At 54.0% G+C, this 19983-nt stretch overlaps 2 protein-coding genes across 14 annotated transcripts in view; one reads left to right on the top strand and one right to left on the bottom strand.

Moving 5' to 3' along the window:
- Positions 1 to 104: 104 nt before the first annotated feature.
- MAP4K1 (mitogen-activated protein kinase kinase kinase kinase 1) lies at positions 105 to 17794 on the top strand. Of its 9 annotated transcripts, none has more exons than XM_086352347.1 (32): positions 105 to 269; positions 1138 to 1204; positions 1375 to 1432; positions 1544 to 1634; positions 2343 to 2407; positions 3921 to 3976; positions 4067 to 4114; positions 4264 to 4306; positions 4412 to 4484; positions 5105 to 5236; positions 5641 to 5703; positions 5808 to 5889; positions 6622 to 6738; positions 6959 to 7037; positions 7758 to 7816; positions 7902 to 7933; positions 8011 to 8055; positions 8809 to 8851; positions 9269 to 9431; positions 9526 to 9608; positions 10144 to 10228; positions 11402 to 11478; positions 11580 to 11640; positions 12560 to 12668; positions 12756 to 12814; positions 12995 to 13098; positions 13499 to 13673; positions 13957 to 14019; positions 14218 to 14307; positions 14398 to 14468; positions 15117 to 15172; positions 17523 to 17701. In XM_086352347.1, exons 1-32 carry the CDS (start codon positions 250 to 252, stop codon positions 17590 to 17592), a joined length of 2439 nt encoding a protein of 812 aa, XP_086208473.1. In that variant the 5' UTR covers positions 105 to 249; the 3' UTR covers positions 17593 to 17701. The 9 variants fall into 9 exon arrangements, with proteins under 9 accessions (XP_086208473.1, XP_086208471.1, XP_086208467.1 ...); XM_086352345.1 differs by having other exon boundaries at positions 7890 to 7933; XM_086352341.1 differs by lacking the exon at positions 15117 to 15172 and having other exon boundaries at positions 7890 to 7933; positions 17523 to 17794.
- Positions 17789 to 19983, bottom strand: part of RYR1 (ryanodine receptor 1) — a 128323-nt gene continuing 126128 nt past the window's right edge. For all 5 annotated transcript variants that reach the window (XM_086352334.1, XM_086352337.1, XM_086352335.1 and 2 more), the window contains 5 exons: positions 19080 to 19236; positions 18603 to 18667; positions 18412 to 18512; positions 18175 to 18226; positions 17789 to 18027 (listed from right to left, as the gene is read on the bottom strand). In XM_086352334.1, the coding sequence (XP_086208460.1) occupies positions 17932 to 18027; positions 18175 to 18226; positions 18412 to 18512; positions 18603 to 18667; positions 19080 to 19236 (471 nt within the window). In that variant the 3' untranslated portion in view covers positions 17789 to 17931. The remainder of the gene's footprint in view (positions 18028 to 18174; positions 18227 to 18411; positions 18513 to 18602; positions 18668 to 19079; positions 19237 to 19983) is intronic.

The raw sequence follows: 19983 nt of genomic DNA, 5'->3' as shown, positions 1-19983 counted from the left end.
CGCTCTACTCGAGCAGAAGCTACGGCGCGAGAAAAGACCTAGCCTAACCAAGTGCGCAGGCGCCTTCTCGCGGCGATGGGGCGGGACTAAGCTTTTCCCGGGCCTAGCGTATCCAGTTATAGTCCCAGGCGCGTGAGCGCGGACTTACCGGGAAGTAGACTGATCCGTGGCGGCGTGGACGCACGTTGCGATGCGCGCGGCTGTGAACTCAAAACTGCTGGGGTTCCATCAGTACAATTCTTTTGGTCCATGGGCATGTGCCGAAGAAGGTGCTCTCTGAGGTCCCCTTGGCCCCAGGCCTCGGCCCCTGAGGCAGGATCCTGAGCTTCGCAGGTCCCCCACGCTGGTCCCCCACACTTCACCCTAACGCCGAGGGTAGTGGCCGGCAAAGCTGTTGTGCTCAGCCCGGCAGGGGCGGACGGAGGCTCGTGGACCCCTCCAGATCACGCCCAATCCCCATAGGCTCCAGTTTTGCGGGTGAAGGCGAGCGCCCTGCATGTGTCCACAGCAGGCATGACTGCACATGCTTGTGTTATTATATGTATATGCTCTGGGTACATCCACATACGTGCACACGGGTATCCAGGTGTGTGCACGTCGACTGGCCTGCGCGCCACACAGGGAGTTACCACTAAGTGCCTGTATGTGTCCCTGTATGGGTGAACAATAATGTACGCTTCATGGTCATCCCAGTGTAGACCTGCCATCTCCAGGTTGTGGCCCAACACTCAGCATTCAGCAGATTCAAGTGTAGTTTTTAGCCGCTGCCCAGAACGGGGGAGGGTGAGGGCACCCTCCAGGTCACAGTGAAGATAGTTTGCATCTGGTTTACATGCAGCCCAGGTCCCCGGAGGTGGAGGGGGTGGTCCCCTGGGTCCCAAGGCAAGCTGCCCCTCACAGGCTGCCAGGGCCCAGGGGACAGGGGGTGGAGCCGCCGGCTGCACAGCTCTGTGCTGGGGCAGGAAGCGAGAGTGGGGAGGGGGGAGCCCACAGCCGGTGGAGGCAAGGCGGGTGCAGGGCGTGTGGGGAGGGAGGGAGGTGCCAGCATTCGGAGCCCTGAGGCCCTGCTGGCCCCTGGGCGCAGGCCCAGCTCCGGCCCCCAGGAATGGACCTCGTAGACCCTGACATCTTTAACAGGGACCCCCGGGACCACTATGACCTGCTGCAGCGGCTGGGTGGCGGCACCTATGGGGAAGTTTTCAAGGTGAGGAACCCCCCTCATTCTCCGACACCCTCAAACCTGTGACCTTGGGGGTGAGCCCCAAGAAGGGATAGGGATGCGAGAGGGTCCCAGTCCTCCGCTTGGGTTCAGGGATGCTGAGGAAGACCTCGGGCAAATGGAGCCTGCCTGACTGCCAACTTCCCCTTTACAAGGCTCGAGAGAAGGTGACAGGGGACCTGGTGGCACTGAAGATGGTGAAGATGGAGCCTGGTGAGGAGAGGACCCAGGCCCTCATTCCCCTGCCCCCACCTCCTGGGACCCTGGGATCTCCCCCATACTCCCTCTCTGCAGTAGCCTTTTCTCTTCTGCCCCTCCTTGCAGACGATGATGTTTCCACCCTTCAGAAGGAAATCCTCATCTTGAAAACTTGTCGGCACGCCAACATCGTGGCCTACCATGGGAGTTATCTCTGGTGATGAGCCGTAGACCTGCCCTGCCCCCCAGCCCAGCCCCCAGCTCCCATTCCTGACCAGGCCCCCCTCAACCTAACCTCTAATCCCGGACCTCCATTTTTAACTGAGGCCTCCTAACTTGATCCCCAGCCCGAAGTCCCACTTGTTTGACCAGAGCACCTCCAAATCTCATCTCCAATAAATAACTAGCATTTCTCACTAAATTGATCCCTTTGTGGTAATCAAATGTGAAACCAAGTCCCCCTAAAACTGATCATCGTTCTGACTTGCAGGTCCCCCAGTTTCACTTTCTGTTCCTTTAATATGAACCCCTAATTTCCCTGACCCTTGAATATCCCAGATGCCCCAGGAATGATCTCTGCCCCCCAAGACCCGGCATCCTGGGCTCCTCTGTCCCCTTTGAACTTCCACAACCTGTGAAGTCTCTGCCCTGTCTCCTAGGTTAGCATGGGACAACAGAGAACGTCATGGTAGGAGCCCAGGGACCTGGGTTTGGTCCAGTTGACTCTAAATATATATTTTTCTTCTCTGAGCCTCAGCCTCCCCATCTGTAAAATGGGATGATCTCACTCTGCTAGGCAATAGAGAGATGACAGCTCTTACATTCAAGTTCTTGTTGAACTAGGATAGGATGGACAGTGAGCCAGGAACTGTCCCAATAATGATTTATTACTGTTATTATTATTATTGCTCTTGAACTGTTGTAGGCTGCAGAAACTCTGGATCTGCATGGAATTCTGTGGGGCTGGTTCTCTCCAGGACATCTACCAAGGTGAGTGGCGGGGCGAGGAGATTCAGGCAGCCCTTGGCCCTCCAATCCACCTGTCCCGTCCCTCTGCCCTTGCGTCTCCGGAGACTGTCTTTCTGGCCTATATTTCACACAGAGCCCCTCCTCTGCACTAGGCCTGGCCTGGAAGATGCTGGGGAGACTGTGGTACCCAAGTGGGCCCTGAATCCTATATCCTTCAGGACCTGAGAGTCCAGCTCTGGTTTTTCTGCAATGATCGCCTTGACTTTCCCTGCCCCGTCTTCCCCCATGCCTGCATTTTCTCACCGAGGTCTATTCATGCCTTTGAGTATCTCTGCGTTTCTAGCTCATCGTCAGTGCCCATCTGTTCATTTAATGAGTGAATGCATTTCTGATTCACTCAGCCTGCTTCTCACTGTCTTGGAGCACTGGAGGGTGGGGATGGGGTGGGCCTTGATCAGATTTCTGATGTGCACCTCTATCTTTGACCATCTCCCAGTCTCCCAGTCTCCGTCCAGCCCTAGACCTCAAATGTCAGGAAAGGAAGGACTTCATGAAGAAGTCCTCAGGGCGGGTGGGGGAAACTGAGGCCCACAGAGAGGAAGTGACTCACCCCACCAGCCCGTCAGACCGAGTCTCTGACCCCTTGAGTCTGCTGTCTCTCTCTGGTGTATTCGCCTCACCCCTTTGTGTCTCTCTTTCTCACTGTGTCTGTTTTCCCAGTTGGGGGTGTCTCTGGCCATGTCTGTCTTTCTCTGCCTCAGCTTGAGTCTGTTCCTGATTCTCTATGTCTCTTCCCATCTCTCTCTGCCCTTCCTCGTTCTACAGAGTGACATCACTCAGAGCTGTCCCATGCCCTCCACCTCCCTCCAAAGTGAAGCCCAAGTTTCTCAACACCGCCCATGAGTCTGGCCCCCACTGGCAATCCCAGGCTGGCACTCTCAACCCTGCTCCACCCACTCCTCTGCTTTCCAGCCCCACCGGGGGCACTCCCCTGCTTCTGGGCCTTTGCACTTGCCTTTTCCTTTCCGAGTGGGACTGCTCCCCATCTCCACCCCCGCCGCCTTCTCAGGGTCACCTTTGCTGATCAACCTGTGAAAAATGTCATACTCCTTCCCACACATATTTCCCACACATATTTCCTGTTATCTTTTCTTGCTTAATTTTTCTTCTTACTATTTATTGGCGTCTCGTGTATCATGTATCTTACCTGTTTATCTTGTCTGCCATCCATCTCCTGGGCTAGAACGTTCTCGCCATGGGGGCAGGGATCTCTGCCTCTTTTGTCCACAGCTGTATCCCTGTTGCCTGCCACAGTGGCTGGCACACAGTAGACATGCAGCAGATAATCACGTTGAATGAGTCTCTCTGGTTCCCTGCATCGCTGCCTCTCTCTGTTGCTGACTGCCTCTCTGCCTCCTCCTTCCACCTGTCCCATCCCAGTTCTCCCCTCCCTGCGTGGTACCCTCTCAGCTGGTGTGGGTGGTGGCCAGGGGTCTGGCCTGCACCCAACACAGTGCCTGGGTGACCTTTGCAGTGACAGGCTCCCTGTCGGAGCTCCAGATCAGCTACGTCTGCCGGGAAGTGCTCCAGGTAAGGGGATGCTCTCTGGGCTTGGGGTGGGGCAGGGCCCTGCTCCTGCCTCTGGACGCTCATAGCCCCCACTTCTGCCCTCCTCCCCAGGGACTGGCCTATCTGCACTCACAGAAGAAGATCCACCGGGACATCAAGGTGACCTAGGGGCAGAGAGATGGCCTTGGTGGGTGGGGGACCCGGGAGACAGGAGTCAGGAGGGTCAGGGTGTCGTGGGCCCAGGGAGTGTCAGCAGCATTAGACTTGGGGGTATCTCTGACAGCCTCGAATCCCTCCCTCTTCCCCAGGGAGCCAACATCCTCATCAACGATGCTGGGGAGGTCAGACTGGGTGAGTGTGGCTGGTGGGGATGGGGAGAGGGGCTGACTGAGGGCCTGAGGGGAGACTGAGGGGACAGGGGACCCCAGGTCACTATGTCTCTCCTTCTGTCTCCAGCTGACTTTGGTATCTCGGCCCAGATCGGGGCAACACTAGCTCGACGCCTCTCTTTCATTGGGACACCCTACTGGTGAGGAATGCCTGGCTGGCAGCTAGGAGTGGTGTGGGGTGGCTTGGCTTTCACTAGCCCAGATCTCTGGGAATCTCTGTACTGGCTTTTTTGCCCACCTCTACCTTTCTCTGGACCGGACTTCCCTGGTGGCTCAGTTGGTAAACAGTGTGTCTGCTCTTTGGGTCTTTTTGGAGTTTTCCGTTTACCTAGGTCTCTCTGTGCACCCTCCAGCCATTCCTCCCAGTGTTCATGTTGATTTTTATCCTGGTCTGTCTGTCTTTCCATATCTGTCCACGTTTGTCTCATGGTCTCTCTCTTAGTCTCCATCTTCCAGCCTGTCTCTATCTCTCTGCCTTTATCTCTCTCCATCTTTTTATTTTTTTAATATTTATTTGATTGTGCTGGGTCTTAGTTGCAGCATGTGGGATCTAGTTCCCTGACCAGGGATTGAACCCAGGCCCCCTGCGCTGGGAGCGTGGAGTCTCAGCCACTGGTCCACCAGGGAAGTCTTGATTTCTGTCTCTTTCCATCTTTATGTTTCCCTCTGCATCTGGCTCTCTCTATGCCTGCCCATTCTCCTCTTCTCCCCTTCCCCTTCCTGTGTCACTCCGTGGTTCTCTGAGGGTCTCTGTCCCTAGGATGGCTCCGGAAGTGGCGGCCGTGGCCCTGAAGGGGGGATACAATGAACTGTGTGATATCTGGTCCCTGGGCATCACAGCCATCGAATTAGCCGAGCTACAGCCACCACTCTTTGACGTGCATCCTCTCAGGTAGGCAGATGTGGCAGGTCCCCCTGGTCCCAGAGACCCCACTCAACTCTGACCCTGAACACCATCCCCCCAGCCTGTTTCTCCACCTCAAGACCCCCTAGAGGAGACCCCCCCTTACTCTGAGCCCAATCTGAGACCCTCAGGAGTCCCTCAACCCAGAAAGCCTTTTCTCCATCCCTCCACACTAGGGGCCCCAATTTAGGAAGCCCCATCTTGAGGCTCCCCCTGAGCCTGCTGGTGTCCCCTCAAAGGGGCACCCCATGCCTTGTGAAACGTACCCCTCATTCTTGTTCTGTCCCTCCCTTTGCTCCCTGCCGACCTCAGTGCTATTAGGGGCCCCTGCAGCCGCGAGGTCTGGCCGCCACTGGAAGCCTAAGCCCCATGCTCTGTCCTTACTCCTCCAGGGTTCTCTTCCTCATGACCAAGAGCGGCTACCAGCCGCCCAGGCTAAAGGACAAAGGCAAATGGTAGGAGAGGGGCACGTGGAAGAGGGAGGGCGGGGCCGAGGGTGATGGTCAGATGGGAGGGCCTCTGGTCCCCTCGCCCCAGAATTCACCTTCTTCCTCCCAAGGTCGGCTGCTTTCCACAACTTCGTCAAAGTCACCCTCACTAAGAGCCCCAAGAAGCGACCCAGTGCCACCAAGATGCTCACTGTAAGCCTCTCTCCCCTAGAAGCCTTCCCAAACTCACCCCCGGAATTCCCCAGGGCTTCTACAACGTTGATCATTTCATTTCATGGAACCCCCATTGCCCTTTCAAAGTCGCTGGTCCCTCTGAATTCCCCAGGACCCTCGAGACTCTCCAAGCTGATTCCCAGGCCCCCTTTTTTGCTTTCTTTGTGCTGGGTCTTCACTGCTGCCCGTGGCCTTTCCTCTCTTCACCGCAGCGCGCGGGCTTCTCACTGGGGTGCCTTCTCACTGTGGAGCAGGGGCTCTAGGGCACAAGGGCTCAGTAGTTGTGGCTCAAGGGCTCCGCTGCTCTGTGACTTGTGGGATCTTTCCATACCAGGGATAGAACCTGTGTCCCCTGCATTGGCAGGCAGATTCTCAACCCCTGGACCGCCAGCAAAGTTCCCTACACTGAGTTCTTAAATCTCACAAATTCCTAAGGGCCTCAGGACCCATTCCTGGGTGTGCTCCGGAATTCCAGGGGAACTCCAGTCCCCTCTGAGACACTTCTAGAGTTTTGCAAAATACCTCACATTCTTCTAATCTCTTCAGACACCTCAGAATCCCCCAGGTTGCTGCTCCCCAGAATTCCCTGCCTTCTTCCTCTGTTGGCAACTTCCCCCCAAGTTTCCTCTTAGACAAGTTCTCCAGCCCCATCCCAACCCCCTCCTTCCAGTCCCGCCCCCTATCTGCTGACACCCTCCTTCCCTCCTCCAGCATCAACTGGTGTCCCAGCCTGGGCTCAACAGGGGCCTGATCCTAGATCTTCTGGACAAACTGAGGAACCCCGGGAAGGGGGCCCCTGTGGGCGAGATTGAAGATGAAGACCCTGAGGTGAGGGACCAGCTTGCCTTTGCTCAGCCTGTTTCCCTGCCTGGAGCGCCCCCTTGCTGCCTCTCTCAGAAAAGAGCCAGGGAGGATGGGATGGTGGCTTGGCACAGGGCTTTGGGGGCACATGGGTTATGGGAGGGCCCAGGACTCTGGGCTGGACCCACATGGTGGGGGGGCTGCTGCTGGAGGACCTCGGGTCTGATGCAGCCGCCGCTCTGCCCAGCTCCCCCCGGCCATCCCTCGGCGGATCCGATCCACCCATCGGGCCAGCTCTCTGGGGATCCCAGATGCAGACTGCTGTCGTGAGTAGAGAATCTTTACGTTTCTGGACACCTGACTCTATAATCCAGGAGATGCCCCCTCATCAGATTGCCCTAGAGACCCTCATCACTTCCAAATAGACCCTCAGAGACCCCCATCACCATCTGACTCTGCAGGAGACCCCAGAGGGCCTCACCACCACCTGGTCTACAAAATGCCTCTGGAGACCCCCACCTCTCTGTCCTGCAAACAGACCTCATGAGGCTTCCCATAACCACCAGGACTCCCAGAGACCTCAGGAATCTTTGTTCCCTGATCCCCAAATGGAACCTAAAAGCAACCACTCTATACCCATTTTGAACCCCCACCTCCCTGATCTCCATTCCTGACCCCTAAATGCTGTATATGCTCAGCTGTGTCCGACTCTCTGTGACCCCGTGGACTAGCCCACCTGGATCCTCTGTCCATGGGATTCTCCAGGCAAGAATACTGGAGCAGGTTGCCATGCCCTCCTCCAGGGGATCTTCCCGACCCAGGGATCCAACCCACATCCCCTGCGATGGCAGGTGGATTCTTTATCACTGGTGCTACCTGGGAAGCCCCCAGATGAGACCCCTGTAAACCAGGATCCCTTCCCTATAGGGACAGCTCCAGTGCTAAGATCCTGACCCCAGAGCCCACCCCCACTTCTATTCTTTCTGTTCCTAAATCCTCGTCCCCAGCTCACTGTGTGACCGGCCCCCCCCTACCCAATCCCCCAGGGCGGCACATGGAGTTCAGGAAGCTCAGAGGCATGGAGTCCAGGCCCCCAGTGGACACGGTGAGATCCTCCCTGACTGCCCAGCCGCCCTCCTCTCCCCCTGGGCCACTGCTGACCCTTTACTATCCCACAGGCTCTCCTACAGCCCCCTGAAGACTTCAAGAGCGGCAGTCCTAGGTCAGGGACTCTCAGGGTGGGAGTGGGGCAGGGATATGCGTGGGGACCACCCGAGGCTCATGCCTGTTCCTTCTCAGGAGGAACCTATCAGAGTCCGATGATGACTATGACGACGTGGACATGTAAGAGCTCCACAGGCCCCCACCCAGCCCTTCCTTGCCTTCCTACAACCCATCTCCCTTCCCCCGATCCCAGCCTGAGCCCTGCTTCCCTTCAGTGCTGATCCTTGACCCCTGACCCCTGACCGGACCCTCAATATCCCCACCTTCCTTCACCTCCAACCCCTGACTCCCCTTTCCTTCCTCTCCAATCCCAGCCAACTCAACCCTGGGTCCCCTGCTACCTTCCAGTCCCCAGCTCCTACCAGATGTTTCTCTCAACCCCAGGCCTCAACTGCTGCCCTAACCTTTAACCCCTGGGCCCCTCATTTTTCTTCATCTTCTCACCCACCCTCAGACCGAGCCTTCCCCCATGTCAGGCCCTCAACCCCAGACCCAACCTCAACCCCAGCAGTTAGCCCAGGCCCCCATCTCCCCCAGCCCCAGGCCTGTGTCAGCCTCACGGCCCACCTGTCCATTGCACACCTGTCGTCTGTAATAGATTCACGTGCACCACGTGAGAACCTGACCCCTGGGAGCACCGTATAGTCTGTGTTCCTAGTAGGGTGTGAAGTTGCAGAGACTTGATGCAGTTGGCACTTGATATCTAAGAGTTACTGGGACCATTATCATCATGGTCATCAGTCCTTTAGCCCTCAGCTCGAGCCCCAGATCGAGTCACCCTCTGACCTTCCTGAGCTCAGACCTCCAGCCCCAACCATCCCCGGGCCTTTGTTGCCACACCTCCCGCCTGCTGACCCCATCTTTGTGTTCCAGCCCTGCCCCTGCAGAAGACACACCTCCTCCACTGCCCCCCAAGGTAAGGCCCTGGGACAGAGATGGGGGGCAGGGGGCCAGGAGGCCAGGGCCCATAGACACTGAGATACTAAGCTCTCTTGGGCTGGAGTCTGGGACACCAGGTCCTTTGAGATGTGAGAGACTGGGATGACTGGGATCTGGAAATGGCATCCCTGACCCTAGGGGTGGGACTCAGAATATTTAGCCCAATGGATGCTGGTCAGTAGCTGGTCTTTGGAAACCCCGCTGCACCCAACCCTTCCCCTTTAGTTGCTGGAGTATGTTGATTTGGGGGCATGGGTCAGAGAGGAAGGTTGGAGGGGTGGTTAGATATCACAGAGCCATGACCTAATGTCGGTTCTGGCAGAGGTGATTGGCATGGTACCTTCTCTCTGAGTTGATCTAATGTATTCCCCACCCTCTTCCTCTCTCTCCAAAGCCCAAGTTCCGTTCTCCGTCGGATGAGGGTCCTGGGGGGACTGGGGATGATGGCCAGCTGAGCCCGGGGGTGCTGGTCCGGTGTGCCAGTGGGCCTCCCCCACGCACCCCCCATCTCGGGCCTCCCCCAGCCACCCGAAGCCCCCACCTCACTGCCCACTCAGGTAACAGGGCAGGCTGGGCTGGGAGGTGGGTGAAGGTGGGGGTTGGGCAGGGATCGGGGGGCTTTGGGGGCTGATTTTCCCCTCCCCATCTCAGAACCCTCACTCTGGAACCCAGCCCCTCGAGAGCCTGACCAGCCCCCACTGTTGCCCCCCAAGAAGGAAAAGATGAAGAGAAAGGTGAGGCCAGTGATGCTGAGGATTGATATCTCCGGATGCAGCTGGGGATGCCTGGTGGGAGTGGGGGGTGGGGCAGGGAAGACTAATGACAGGTGACATTAGTTGAGCAGAGCCTCTGTGCGAGACCCTGCTCTCGTGTCTTTGCGTGGTGTGTACCTGCACAGATAGAGATAGATACCGCAGTTGTTGCTGTTCAGTCACTAAGTCGTGTCCGACTCTTTGTGACCCCGTGGACAACAGCATGCCAGGCTGCCTTGTCCTTTGCTCTCTGCTGGAGTTTGCTCAAACTCATGTTCTGTGAGTCAGGGATGCCATCCTGCAGATACTGCAGAGACACATATTATCTGCCATTTCAAAATGGGGAAACTGAGGCACAGGGGGGTTAAACAGTTTCCAAGGTCATAAACCTTTGAGCAGGCAGAGGCGGGATTTGAACCTTGCCACTCTTGCTTCTGAGTCTTAACCACCATGCCTTCCTGTCCCCTCCCCCTTTTGCTGGATCTGCTGCTGCCCCATCCCCCCATGGCCCACCCAGGGATGTGCCCTTCTCGTCAAGTTGTTCAATGGCTGCCCCCTCCGGATCCACAGCACGGCGGCCTGGACACACCCCTCCACCAAGGGTGAGTACTCAGGAGGGCCACGGGAGAATGTGGCAGGGTTGGGGAGGACCCTTAGTGGAAGGCAGAAAGTCAGGGAGAGGGGAAGTGTCTTAATACAGTAGGGAGTGGCAGAGTGGAGGCAGGGGCAGAGACAGGAGTTACAGCTGGGGTTTAGGGATCAAAGCTGGGTAAACTGAAGCAGAGTTTGAGAGTGAGGATTAGGGAAATTAGTTTGGAAGTCAAGAGTGTCAGACATGGAATTTCCCTGAAGGCCTAGCGGTTAAGACTCTGAGCTTCCACTGTAGGGGGCACAGGTTTGATCCCTGGCTGGGGAACTAAGATCCCACATGCTGCACAGTGTGGCCACAAAAAAATAGATAAATAAAATAGGAATTTTAAAAAGGAGTGTCAGATAAACCAGAAAGGTCAGAGTTCAGTGTATAAGATCTGGGACAGTTGGACCCCATTAACCTCAGTTGCCCCAGAGAAGGAAATGGCAACCCACTGCAGTATGCTTGCCTGGAAAATCCCATGGTCAGAGGAGCCTGGTGAGCTACAGTCCATGAGGTCTCAAAGAGTCAGACACAACTGCGTGTGCACACACACACACACAAACGCACACACACAGCCTCAGTTGGAGGTTAATGGTAGAGAGACTGGGATCAGCAATTTGGGGTCAGGAGTTTTAGGGATTAGAATGTAGCAGAAAGGGACAGAGTTTAGGGATCACAGTCAGTGAGGGGTAAATGTTAAGCAAACAGTATTAGAGCTTGTGGGGTCACGCTGGACACAAAGAGCCATATGTAAGGGTATTTGAATTTGAGCATCAGTGTTGAGATAGGATTAGCATTCAGGGACCAGAACTGGGGAGAAAAACAGATAGAATTGAGAGGGCTACTGGGGAAGACATGTCTGATGTTGGGGTCAGAATTGAGGGGACAGATGGTCAGGTTTGCAGGTCAGAGATGGGAGAACCACCAGAACAGGGGAAGTCAGAGGCTGGTGAGAATGAGACCAGCTCAAGGGAACTGGTCAGGGTTTGAGTTCAGATTTGTGAAAACAAAGGCTGGAAATGTCAGTGTGGTGGGGGAGAGTAGAGAATCGAAGGAACAGCATCAGTGTTTGGGGTCATATGGGGTCTGGGAGGGCCCATGTGATGAAGCAGGTCCCAGCATCATCATGTCTGCCCCCTAGACCAGCACCTGCTCCTGGGGGCTGAGGAAGGCATTTTTATCCTGAACCGAAATGACCAGGAGGCTACGCTGGAAATGGTGAGGGGCAGTCCCTGGGGTGGGTCAAGGGCGGCCGAGGGTGGGGGCTGGAGTTGGGGTTGCTGGGGTCTTACAGGAGCCATCTCCCCCTTGCCCTGCAGCTTTTTTCTGGCCGGACTACCTGGGTGTACTCCATCAACAATGTCCTCATGTCTCTCTCAGGTCTGGCTGTGGCTTGGGTGGGAGGGCTGGGGGTCAGAACTTAAGGGGTCAAAGGTCAGGAGGTTGGGAAATAGGTGGGCACAGAGAAAACAATTAGGCTCCCCCTGCGCAGAGACTACAGTTCAAATTCCAGCCACCTTTTCACTGTGGGACTTGGGGCAAGACACTTCTTCCTAGGCCTCTGTTTCCCCATCTTTAAAATGGGGCTCACAATAGTGCCCACCTCTCAAGTCAGTTTTGAGGTAATTTTCACAAGAAGTCAGTCTTTACCTTTCTTTGACAATACTTGGTCCATGCTTTACTAAAATGGAGTGAGCAGGTTGTGGATTAAAATTTTGTGTCATTGTTCTATAAACACTTTGTGTAAAAGAATTTCTAATTTATGAGGAGACCCCGAGCCAAATAGAATGAGTGAGCTCATTCATATCACATCTGTGATGACAAACTTTTGCAGAATTTCTAGATGTTCCTTCTTGAACTTTGTAATATGTGTAACTTCATCTGATTGTTAAGTGTCTGTCATTTCTCATGTGGCCACAAGTACTATGAGGGTAGGGAACATATTTATTTTACTCACCATTGTTCACCAGAGCCAAGCACAGTTCCTGGCCTATAGTGGACATTTAAAATATGTTGCACCGGCACTTCCTGGTGGTCCAGTGTTTAAGCCTCCACACTTCCACAGCAGTGCGCATGGGTTCAATCCCTGGTCAGGGAACTAAGATCCCACATGCCATGGGGCACAGCCAAAAAAAATTTTTTTAAACATGTTGCATGAAAAAATGAATAAATAAAGGTGCTTGAGACTTGAAGACTTGGGCATTTAAAAGGGACGGGGCCAAGTGATGGGCTGAGGGAAGGGTGGGAGTGTGCAGTAGCCTATAACTGCCTGCTTTCCCTATGTACACACACACTGCAGGAAAGACCCCCTACCTGTATTCTCATAGCATCCTGGGCCTGCTGGAACGGAAAGAGGGCAGAACAGGAAGCCCCATCGCTCACATTAGCCCCCACCGGCTACTAGCAAGGTACCAGCCCCTAGTGGTACCACTGACTCCTCTAATGCCCCATTCCTGCCGTCCCTCGCCTCCATTCATGCCTACCTTCTGCCGCAGGAAGAACATAGTCTCCACTAAGATCCCGGACACCAAAGGCTGCCGGGCGTGCTGTGTGGGTGAGAACCCCAGGGGTGGGCAGACAGGGGGCAGGACCAAGGGTGGGACTTGGACTCCCTCTCCACGGGAGAGGGTTGCAGAGTAAGGCAGGGTGAGTAGAGCCTGGGGAGAGGTGTGTGGCCTTTGGGGGCGAGGGGTCGCGGGAGAGACCATTGACCGCTACTTACCCGCCTTCACAGCGGAGGGCACCAGCTCCGGAGGCCCGTTCCTGTGTGGGGCTTTGGAGACATCCGTGGTCCTGCTTCAGTGGTACCAGCCCATGAACAAGTTCCTGCTGGTCCGGGTAGGGAGCCTGGAGACGCTAGGAGCTTTGTCAGTTTGGGTGGCTGGGGCCGTCCACTCTGCGCTTCTGCCGCGAGCTCCGCGAACCTGAGCTTCCACCTGAGGCCTCCCACAATCTCCCCAAGGCTCCGCCCACCTGGAGGCTTCTCCCCTGAAGTCTTTCTGATCCTTAAGCTCCGGCCCTCACTCCACCCGTCACTTTCTAAGCCTTTTGAGGCCTCACCCCCCTGAAGTTTCTAGATGGTGCTTCCCAAAACTGAGGGCTCAAGAAATACTTGGTGGGGAGGGGAAATACTTCGGAAGCCCCAAGCCCACTGTCCTCCAAGACCCCGCCCCTCAGGCCCCGCCCCAGGCCCCGCCCCGTCCTCCTCTGAGCCCGCCCCTCCCTGCGTGGCCCGCAGCAGGTGCTGTTCCCGCTCCCTACGCCTCTGCCTGTGTTTGCACTGCTGACCGGGCCAGGCTCCGAGCTGCCCTCAGTGTGCATCGGCGTGAGCCCCGGAAGGCCGGCGAAGTCGGTGCTCTTCCACACCGTGCGCTTCGGTGCGCTCTCCTGCTGGCTGGGCGAGATGAGCACGGGTGAGTCGGGCAGGCTCTGGGACGGGTGAGGCTTATCAGTTGGGTTGGGTTGGGTCTGAGTGGCTGGGCGGTGCTTAGCCTGAGGCGTAACTGGGAAAGGGGATGAACCGAGAGCGGGGCGGGAGAACGTTGGGTATATATAATTAGTGAGATTGATGTTGGGGAGTGGGGAATTCTGTGAGGGGCGCGGTTTAGCCCGATTGCTTGGGAATGGAGAGGGGGGCCTAGCGGAGGAAGGCGTAATGCGGGGAAATTGGTCCCTGAACCCGGATCTCTCAAGCAGAGCACAAGGGACCAGTACAGGTGACCCAGGTCGAGGAAGACAAGGTGATGGTGTTGATGGACGGTAAGAACTTTCCTTCCTCCCTTGCCTCCACTGTTCCTAGGTACCGACCCCCAGGCCCCGCACCTCTCAGAAACTCTGAGCGCCTCCAGTCCTTACTCGTCCTGCTTTGCTTCTTACACTGAACGTATTGTCCGGTCCCTCGATAACCTTCTCAAGCCCGCTTACTGCTCTTAAAGTCCCTTCTCTACCTCCTTCTAGGGTCCCTGAAGCTGGTAACCCCAGAGGGGGCCCCGGTCCGGGGGCTTCGAACTCCAGAGATCCCCATGACTGAAGCAGTGGAGGCCGTGGGTATGTGCCGGAATGATAATTCCGGGGTCCGGGGTCCAGGTTGGAGGCTTAAGTGAAACCCAAGGGTAACAGGCACTGCTTTCCTCCCAGCTATGGTCGGGGGTCGGCTCCAGGCCTTCTGGAAGCATGGAGTGCAGGTGTGGGCTCTAGGCTCGGACCAGGTAAGCTCCTCCCTCCTAGCACTCGCAAGCCCCTCCCACGTCAGTCATCTCACTCATCAGATCGATTGGGAGAACAAACTCAGCGTGTAAAGTCCTGGAGGTGACACTTCCTCTAGGCTCAGTTCAGACAGATCCCCTTCTCTGCTCCAGTGTCTCTTGGGACCAGACCTCATCCAGGGTCACTGTGTGACTTTGCATCTTTCTGAGCCTCCCTCAGGCTCCCAACTGTAAAATGGGGTCACAGATAGAGACAAGTGGGTTAAGAGCACGGACCAGATTGCCTGGGTTGGAATCCAGCTGAATGATTTTAGGCAAATGACTTAATCTTTCTGTGCCTCACTTTTCTCATCCGGAAAATGGAGTGAAAATGATGCTTAATTCACAGAACACCATGTGTCAGGCTCTGCCCTTACACTTTTGTATTCTTAATCTTCGGGATCACCTGTCAGGTAGGTATTATGATTTCAAAGGTTAGTGCTCTGAGGTGCAGAGAGGTTAAGTATCTTGCCTGAGGTCACACAGTTGATGAATGGTGTTAGCAGCAAAGATTATTTCTGGACCTGAGGAGTTCAGAGACCTTGCCCCTTACTCTCTTTAAGGGAGAGGGGAGGAGTCTTCTAGACACTGATACAGCACCTTTTCCCCCAGCTGCTGCAGGAGCTCAGAGACCCCACCCTCACCTTCCGTCTGCTTGGCTCCCCCAGGTATGAACTTGGGGAAGAGAACAGAGGACCAGGGAGGGGGGGTGCTTTGGAGGTAAAGAGGGTATCTTGAGGTGTCCCCAGCCCTCTGTATCTTTGGCCTGGACATCCTCTCGCCTGGTCTCCCTGCTTCTGTCTCTGTCCCCTATAGTCTATTCCCCACAGAGCAGCCAAGGTGGGATTTTCTTTTGTTAAAACTTTTTTAATTAATTTATTTTTGGCTGTGCTTTGGCTGTGTTGTGGCTCCCGGGCTCTAGAGCACAGGCTCAGTAGCTGTGGTGCACGGGCTTAGTTGCCTCACGGTGCGTGGGATCTTCCCAGATCAGGGACTGGATCCGTGTCTCCCACATTGGCAGGCAGGTTCTTCACCACTGAGCCACCAGGGAAGCCCGAAGGTGGAATTTTCATTCTTTTTTAACTTTTTATTGATATGTTGATGCAAATTTAGACTCAGAGAAGTTGCCAAAATAAATTTAAGAATTCTGTATCCCCTTCACCCAGATTCCCTGTATATTATTTTTAACCACATTTGCTTTATTCTTGCCTTGGATATATGTGTAATTTTTTTCTTTTGGCACATGAATTGCAAGCATGATGCTAGTTTACCCCAAAATACTTCAGTGTATGTTTCCTAAATCAAGGCAAGGACATACTCTTACAAACCACAATACAGCTGTCAAAATCAAGAAAAGAGCACCGAGATAGCACTATCTTCTAATTTCACACACCCACTCAAGTCTCATCAGTTTTTCCAATGATGCTCTTTGTAACCAAAAAATAATACTTTTTTTTTTTTTTTTTTGGTCCATGATATCATCCAGGATTATAGGCTGCATTTTGGGGTCATGTTTCTTTAGTCTTGTGCCCGGAACATTCTTCAGACTTTCTGTGCTTTTCGTGACCTTGACACTTCTGAAGAGCACAGGAAATTTGTTTTTCAGAATGTCCTTTAGTTGAGTTTGAGGTTTCCAGGTTACACGTTTGGGGCAGGAATACCACAGAAGTGATGGGGTGTCCTTCTCACTGCATCGGATCAGGAAGTGTGTGTCAGTTTGTCCCGCTACTGGTGAGGTTATCTGTGGTCGGTCACTTGGTTAAAATGGAATGAGCCAGCTTTCTTGACTATAATGCTACTCTTCTTTCCTCTGTATAAATAAGTATCCTTTTGGGTAATTTCTTGAAACAATGTAAAACTATTGTTTCACCTAATTTTACCATGACTTGATGATTTTTGCCTGAGCCTATTAAATGGTGAGTTTCCTATTTCTATCATTCTTTCTACATTTATAAGTCAGCATTCTACTGTAGGAAAGAGCTGTCCCTTCTCCACCATGTATGTGTGTATGTATATTTGTATGTATGTGTGTATATATGACTGTGTGTGTGTGTGTATTTCAGCATAGTCTCAAGGGTTTTTAGTTTATTCTTTTTTAAAAAAGGATCCTCCACTTTATTTTTCTTTAAAGATTTATTGTTTATTTTTGGCTGCGGTGGGTCTTTGTTGTTACACACAGACTTTTCTCTAGTTGCCGAGAGCGGGGGCCACCCTTCTTCGTTGCAGCGTGTGGGCTTCTCACTGTCGTGGCTTCTCTTATTGTGGAGCACAGGCTCTGGTAGCTGTGGCTCATGGGCTTAGCTGCTCTGTGGGAAGTGGGATTTTCCTGGGCCAGGGATCAAACTGGTGTCCCTTGTATTGCAAAGCAGATTCTTAACTGCTGGACCACCAGGAAAGCTGGTTTTCATTTTATTCTATGGGTTATAATCTATTACTATCATTATCTGTTTTGAGGCACAAATACTCACAGATTTAGCCAGTGAGAGCTTTTTCAAGGATCTCTCTGATCTTTCAATATGTCAGAGGGGCCTTTTAAAATCCAGATCTGATTGTGTCACTCTCCACCTGGTTAAAAGCTTCCTGTGGCCTCAAGATAAATACCCAATCCTGGTCACAGCCCACAAACCATGACTTGTGCAGTCAAGCCCTCTCCCATGTGAGTCCTTTGCCCAGGCTGTTGTCTCTGCCCAGAACACTCGTCCCTGCCCTTTCACCAGGTTCCCTCCTGAGCTTCTTTCAGGCTCCACCATCCATTCTTCAGGGACACCTTGGCTGACCCCTTGAGCTGGGCTTCCCTGCTGTGTGCCTCATGCTTCTTTGTACTTATTGGATTCACTGATTCATGTTGGTCTCCTGAGGGCAGGGGCCGTGTCTGCTCATCCACTGCTCTACCCAGCACTATGCTGGCACAAACTCTATCGACTTCTCTGCAAATGAGTGAATGAACAAATGAGTGAATGAACAAATGAGTGAATGAACAAATGAGTGAATGAACTGACTTCTCTTGTCCTTCCCCAGGCCTGTGGTGGTGGAGACGCGCCCAGCAGACGATCCCACTGCCCCCAGCAATCTCTACATCCAGGAATGAGTCCCCGAGGGGGTGTTAGGAACCAGTCTCGACACCTCCCTCCCCAATGGACACACACTCCTGATCCTGGCATACCCCTGTCTCCCAATAAACATGACTTCAGTCTCTGCTTTCATCTTGGTTTTGGGGTTGGGGGGAGGAGAGGAGAGCAGAATTCCTGGATGCCCCCCCCCATCACCAATCCAATACAATGATGTGAGGGGTGTAGCACAGACTTTATTTGTCAGTACATGGTCACCCCTCCCCCAGCTGCCTTGTGGGGAGGGGTTTGAGGGCTACGGGGTTTGCTGTGAGAATAAGGCACTTGAGGTGGGGGGTGAAGGGCCAGCTGGGGGTGTCTCAGCTAAGCTGGTCCTCATACTGCTTGCGGAAACAATCGCCAGCCGGGAAGAAATCCCAACATCTCTCTTGGTACATCTTCCAGACGTAAGACTCCTAGTGGTGGGGGATGGGGAAGAGTTAGTTGGTCACATCTTCAAATGCTTCGTATTGACATGAGCTTTTCACTGCCACCTGCTGCCTGACCTTATATTAAAATTCACCACGTCCCTGCCCATTGTCCTTCCAATAACACACCCTTACCTGGCCCGTGTGTTCTGTCTCGTCCTTGTTTATCAGATACATCAGGAAAAACCTGGGGATGGGAGGCAGCAGTAGACAGGTCACGATTTCCCTTACTTTCTCCTGATTAGCTGGCTGGGAGTCCACACACATGGACACCGCACCCTCTCCCCAGACTAGTCAATAGTATCTCCCTCCCCTCCCCGCTGTCGGTGGCCACGCCCCACCCTCCTGTTTGGCCAATGGGCCCACACTCACATGTAATTGGCCAGGTTGTGTTCCTCCAGTGTGTGAGTCTCGAACCCATGCGGTGTCGTATCAAAGTAATCACTGCCGATACCGCAGATGAAGCACTTGGTCTGTGCATGGCAGGAGACATCAGAATCAAGGTCCGTTCAACCCCCTAGGGTCCTGTAATCCCTCAGGGTCGCCCCCCAGACATGACCTACCTCCATATCTTCCTTCACTTGCTCTTGTTGGTCTCGGAGCTCGCCAAAAGCATCAATGATCAGACCTGGGGGGTTGGGGGGAGTTGCAGGGCGCACGTCAGTGTCTAACTTCTCACCTAATTCAGGCTTCCCTCTCTTCTAGCTATCTGCCTTTGAGTCTTGTACTCCATCTCTCTAATCTCACCCCACTTACTAAAAATAATACCTAGTGTTTACTGAGCACTTACCATGAGCCAGATACTTACCACCTATGAATTAACGTAATTCTGGCAACTCTGTGTGGCTAGTATAATTAATATCCTCATCTTATAGATGGAAAAACTGAGTCTCAGAGAGGTCACTTGCCCAAAGTCTCACAGTAGAGGGAGGTAGAGCCAGGACATGAATCCAGGCTGACCAGATCCTGGATTTGTATGCTAAAGAGCTAGCCTGCCTCTGGACACAGCCCCCACTCCCAAGACCCTGATGAGCACTGACCCTGGATAATGGCCAACAGGATGACGATGACGAAGAAAAAGAAGGTGATGTCGAAGACCACCCGGTACAGCTCGTATTCATCGCCTGCTGGGTCCTCTATCTCGTCCCCAATGCCCCCACCAGCTCGGACACCCACGTACATGTGGAAGAGGTAACACTGCAGGGGCAGGGTGAGAAACACGAGTCGCGGGTTCAGTCTTTGGCATTCACTGAGAACCTACAGGGCGCCGGATTGGCTGGAGCAGGGCGCACACGGCAATGACTGAGACAGCCCTGAACGCTGCTCTTACAGGGCTCACAAGCTTGGCATCAGATAGTGACAGCCCAGAAATGATCAGGGTTGTGATAGGGAGGGCTCAGGGCCAGGAAAGCACAGTGTAATCATGGGCAAGATGGGGGAAGCACAGGAAACGTTGAAGTTTTGAAAGCCTGACCCCGCCTGGGTGATAGGGTAAGGCTTCCTAGAAGAGAGGACATGTGTGAACTGGAAACGTGAAGAAAATGTTAGGTGGGAGAGAGAGTTCCAGGCAGAGAAAACCACATGTGTTTCGTCACCCCTGGGGAGGAAAGAATACATCTTGCTCCTGTGAGGAACTGAAAAGAGGTTCAGTGAGGCTGGAAACAGAGTTCCTGTGAGCAAGAGCAAAGAGAGAAATGAGGGCCAGCTAATGGTCCCGGAGGGCTTCCTGTAAGAGGCAGCATTTAAGTTGAAGATGAGGCATCAAGTGAATAGGCGTGTGTACGTAGGGCCAGGGAGAGGGCAGGTGGAGAGACTGTCAGATGCAAAGGGCTTGGGTTTGGAGGAAACACATGATTTTAGGGGAACTGAGGGAGGCCCAGGCAGCCAGAGAGCAAAAGGCAAGGACTGTGGTTAGACTCAGGCCAGGCTAGTTTTCCCCTGGCT

This window comes from Bos grunniens, chromosome 18, assembly GCF_055505025.1.
Source record: "Bos grunniens cultivar Pamir isolate PY7600 chromosome 18, Bosgru_T2T1.0, whole genome shotgun sequence".
NCBI lineage: Eukaryota > Metazoa > Chordata > Mammalia > Artiodactyla > Bovidae > Bos > Bos grunniens.
This window is presented reverse-complemented; position numbering and strand designations above follow the sequence as displayed.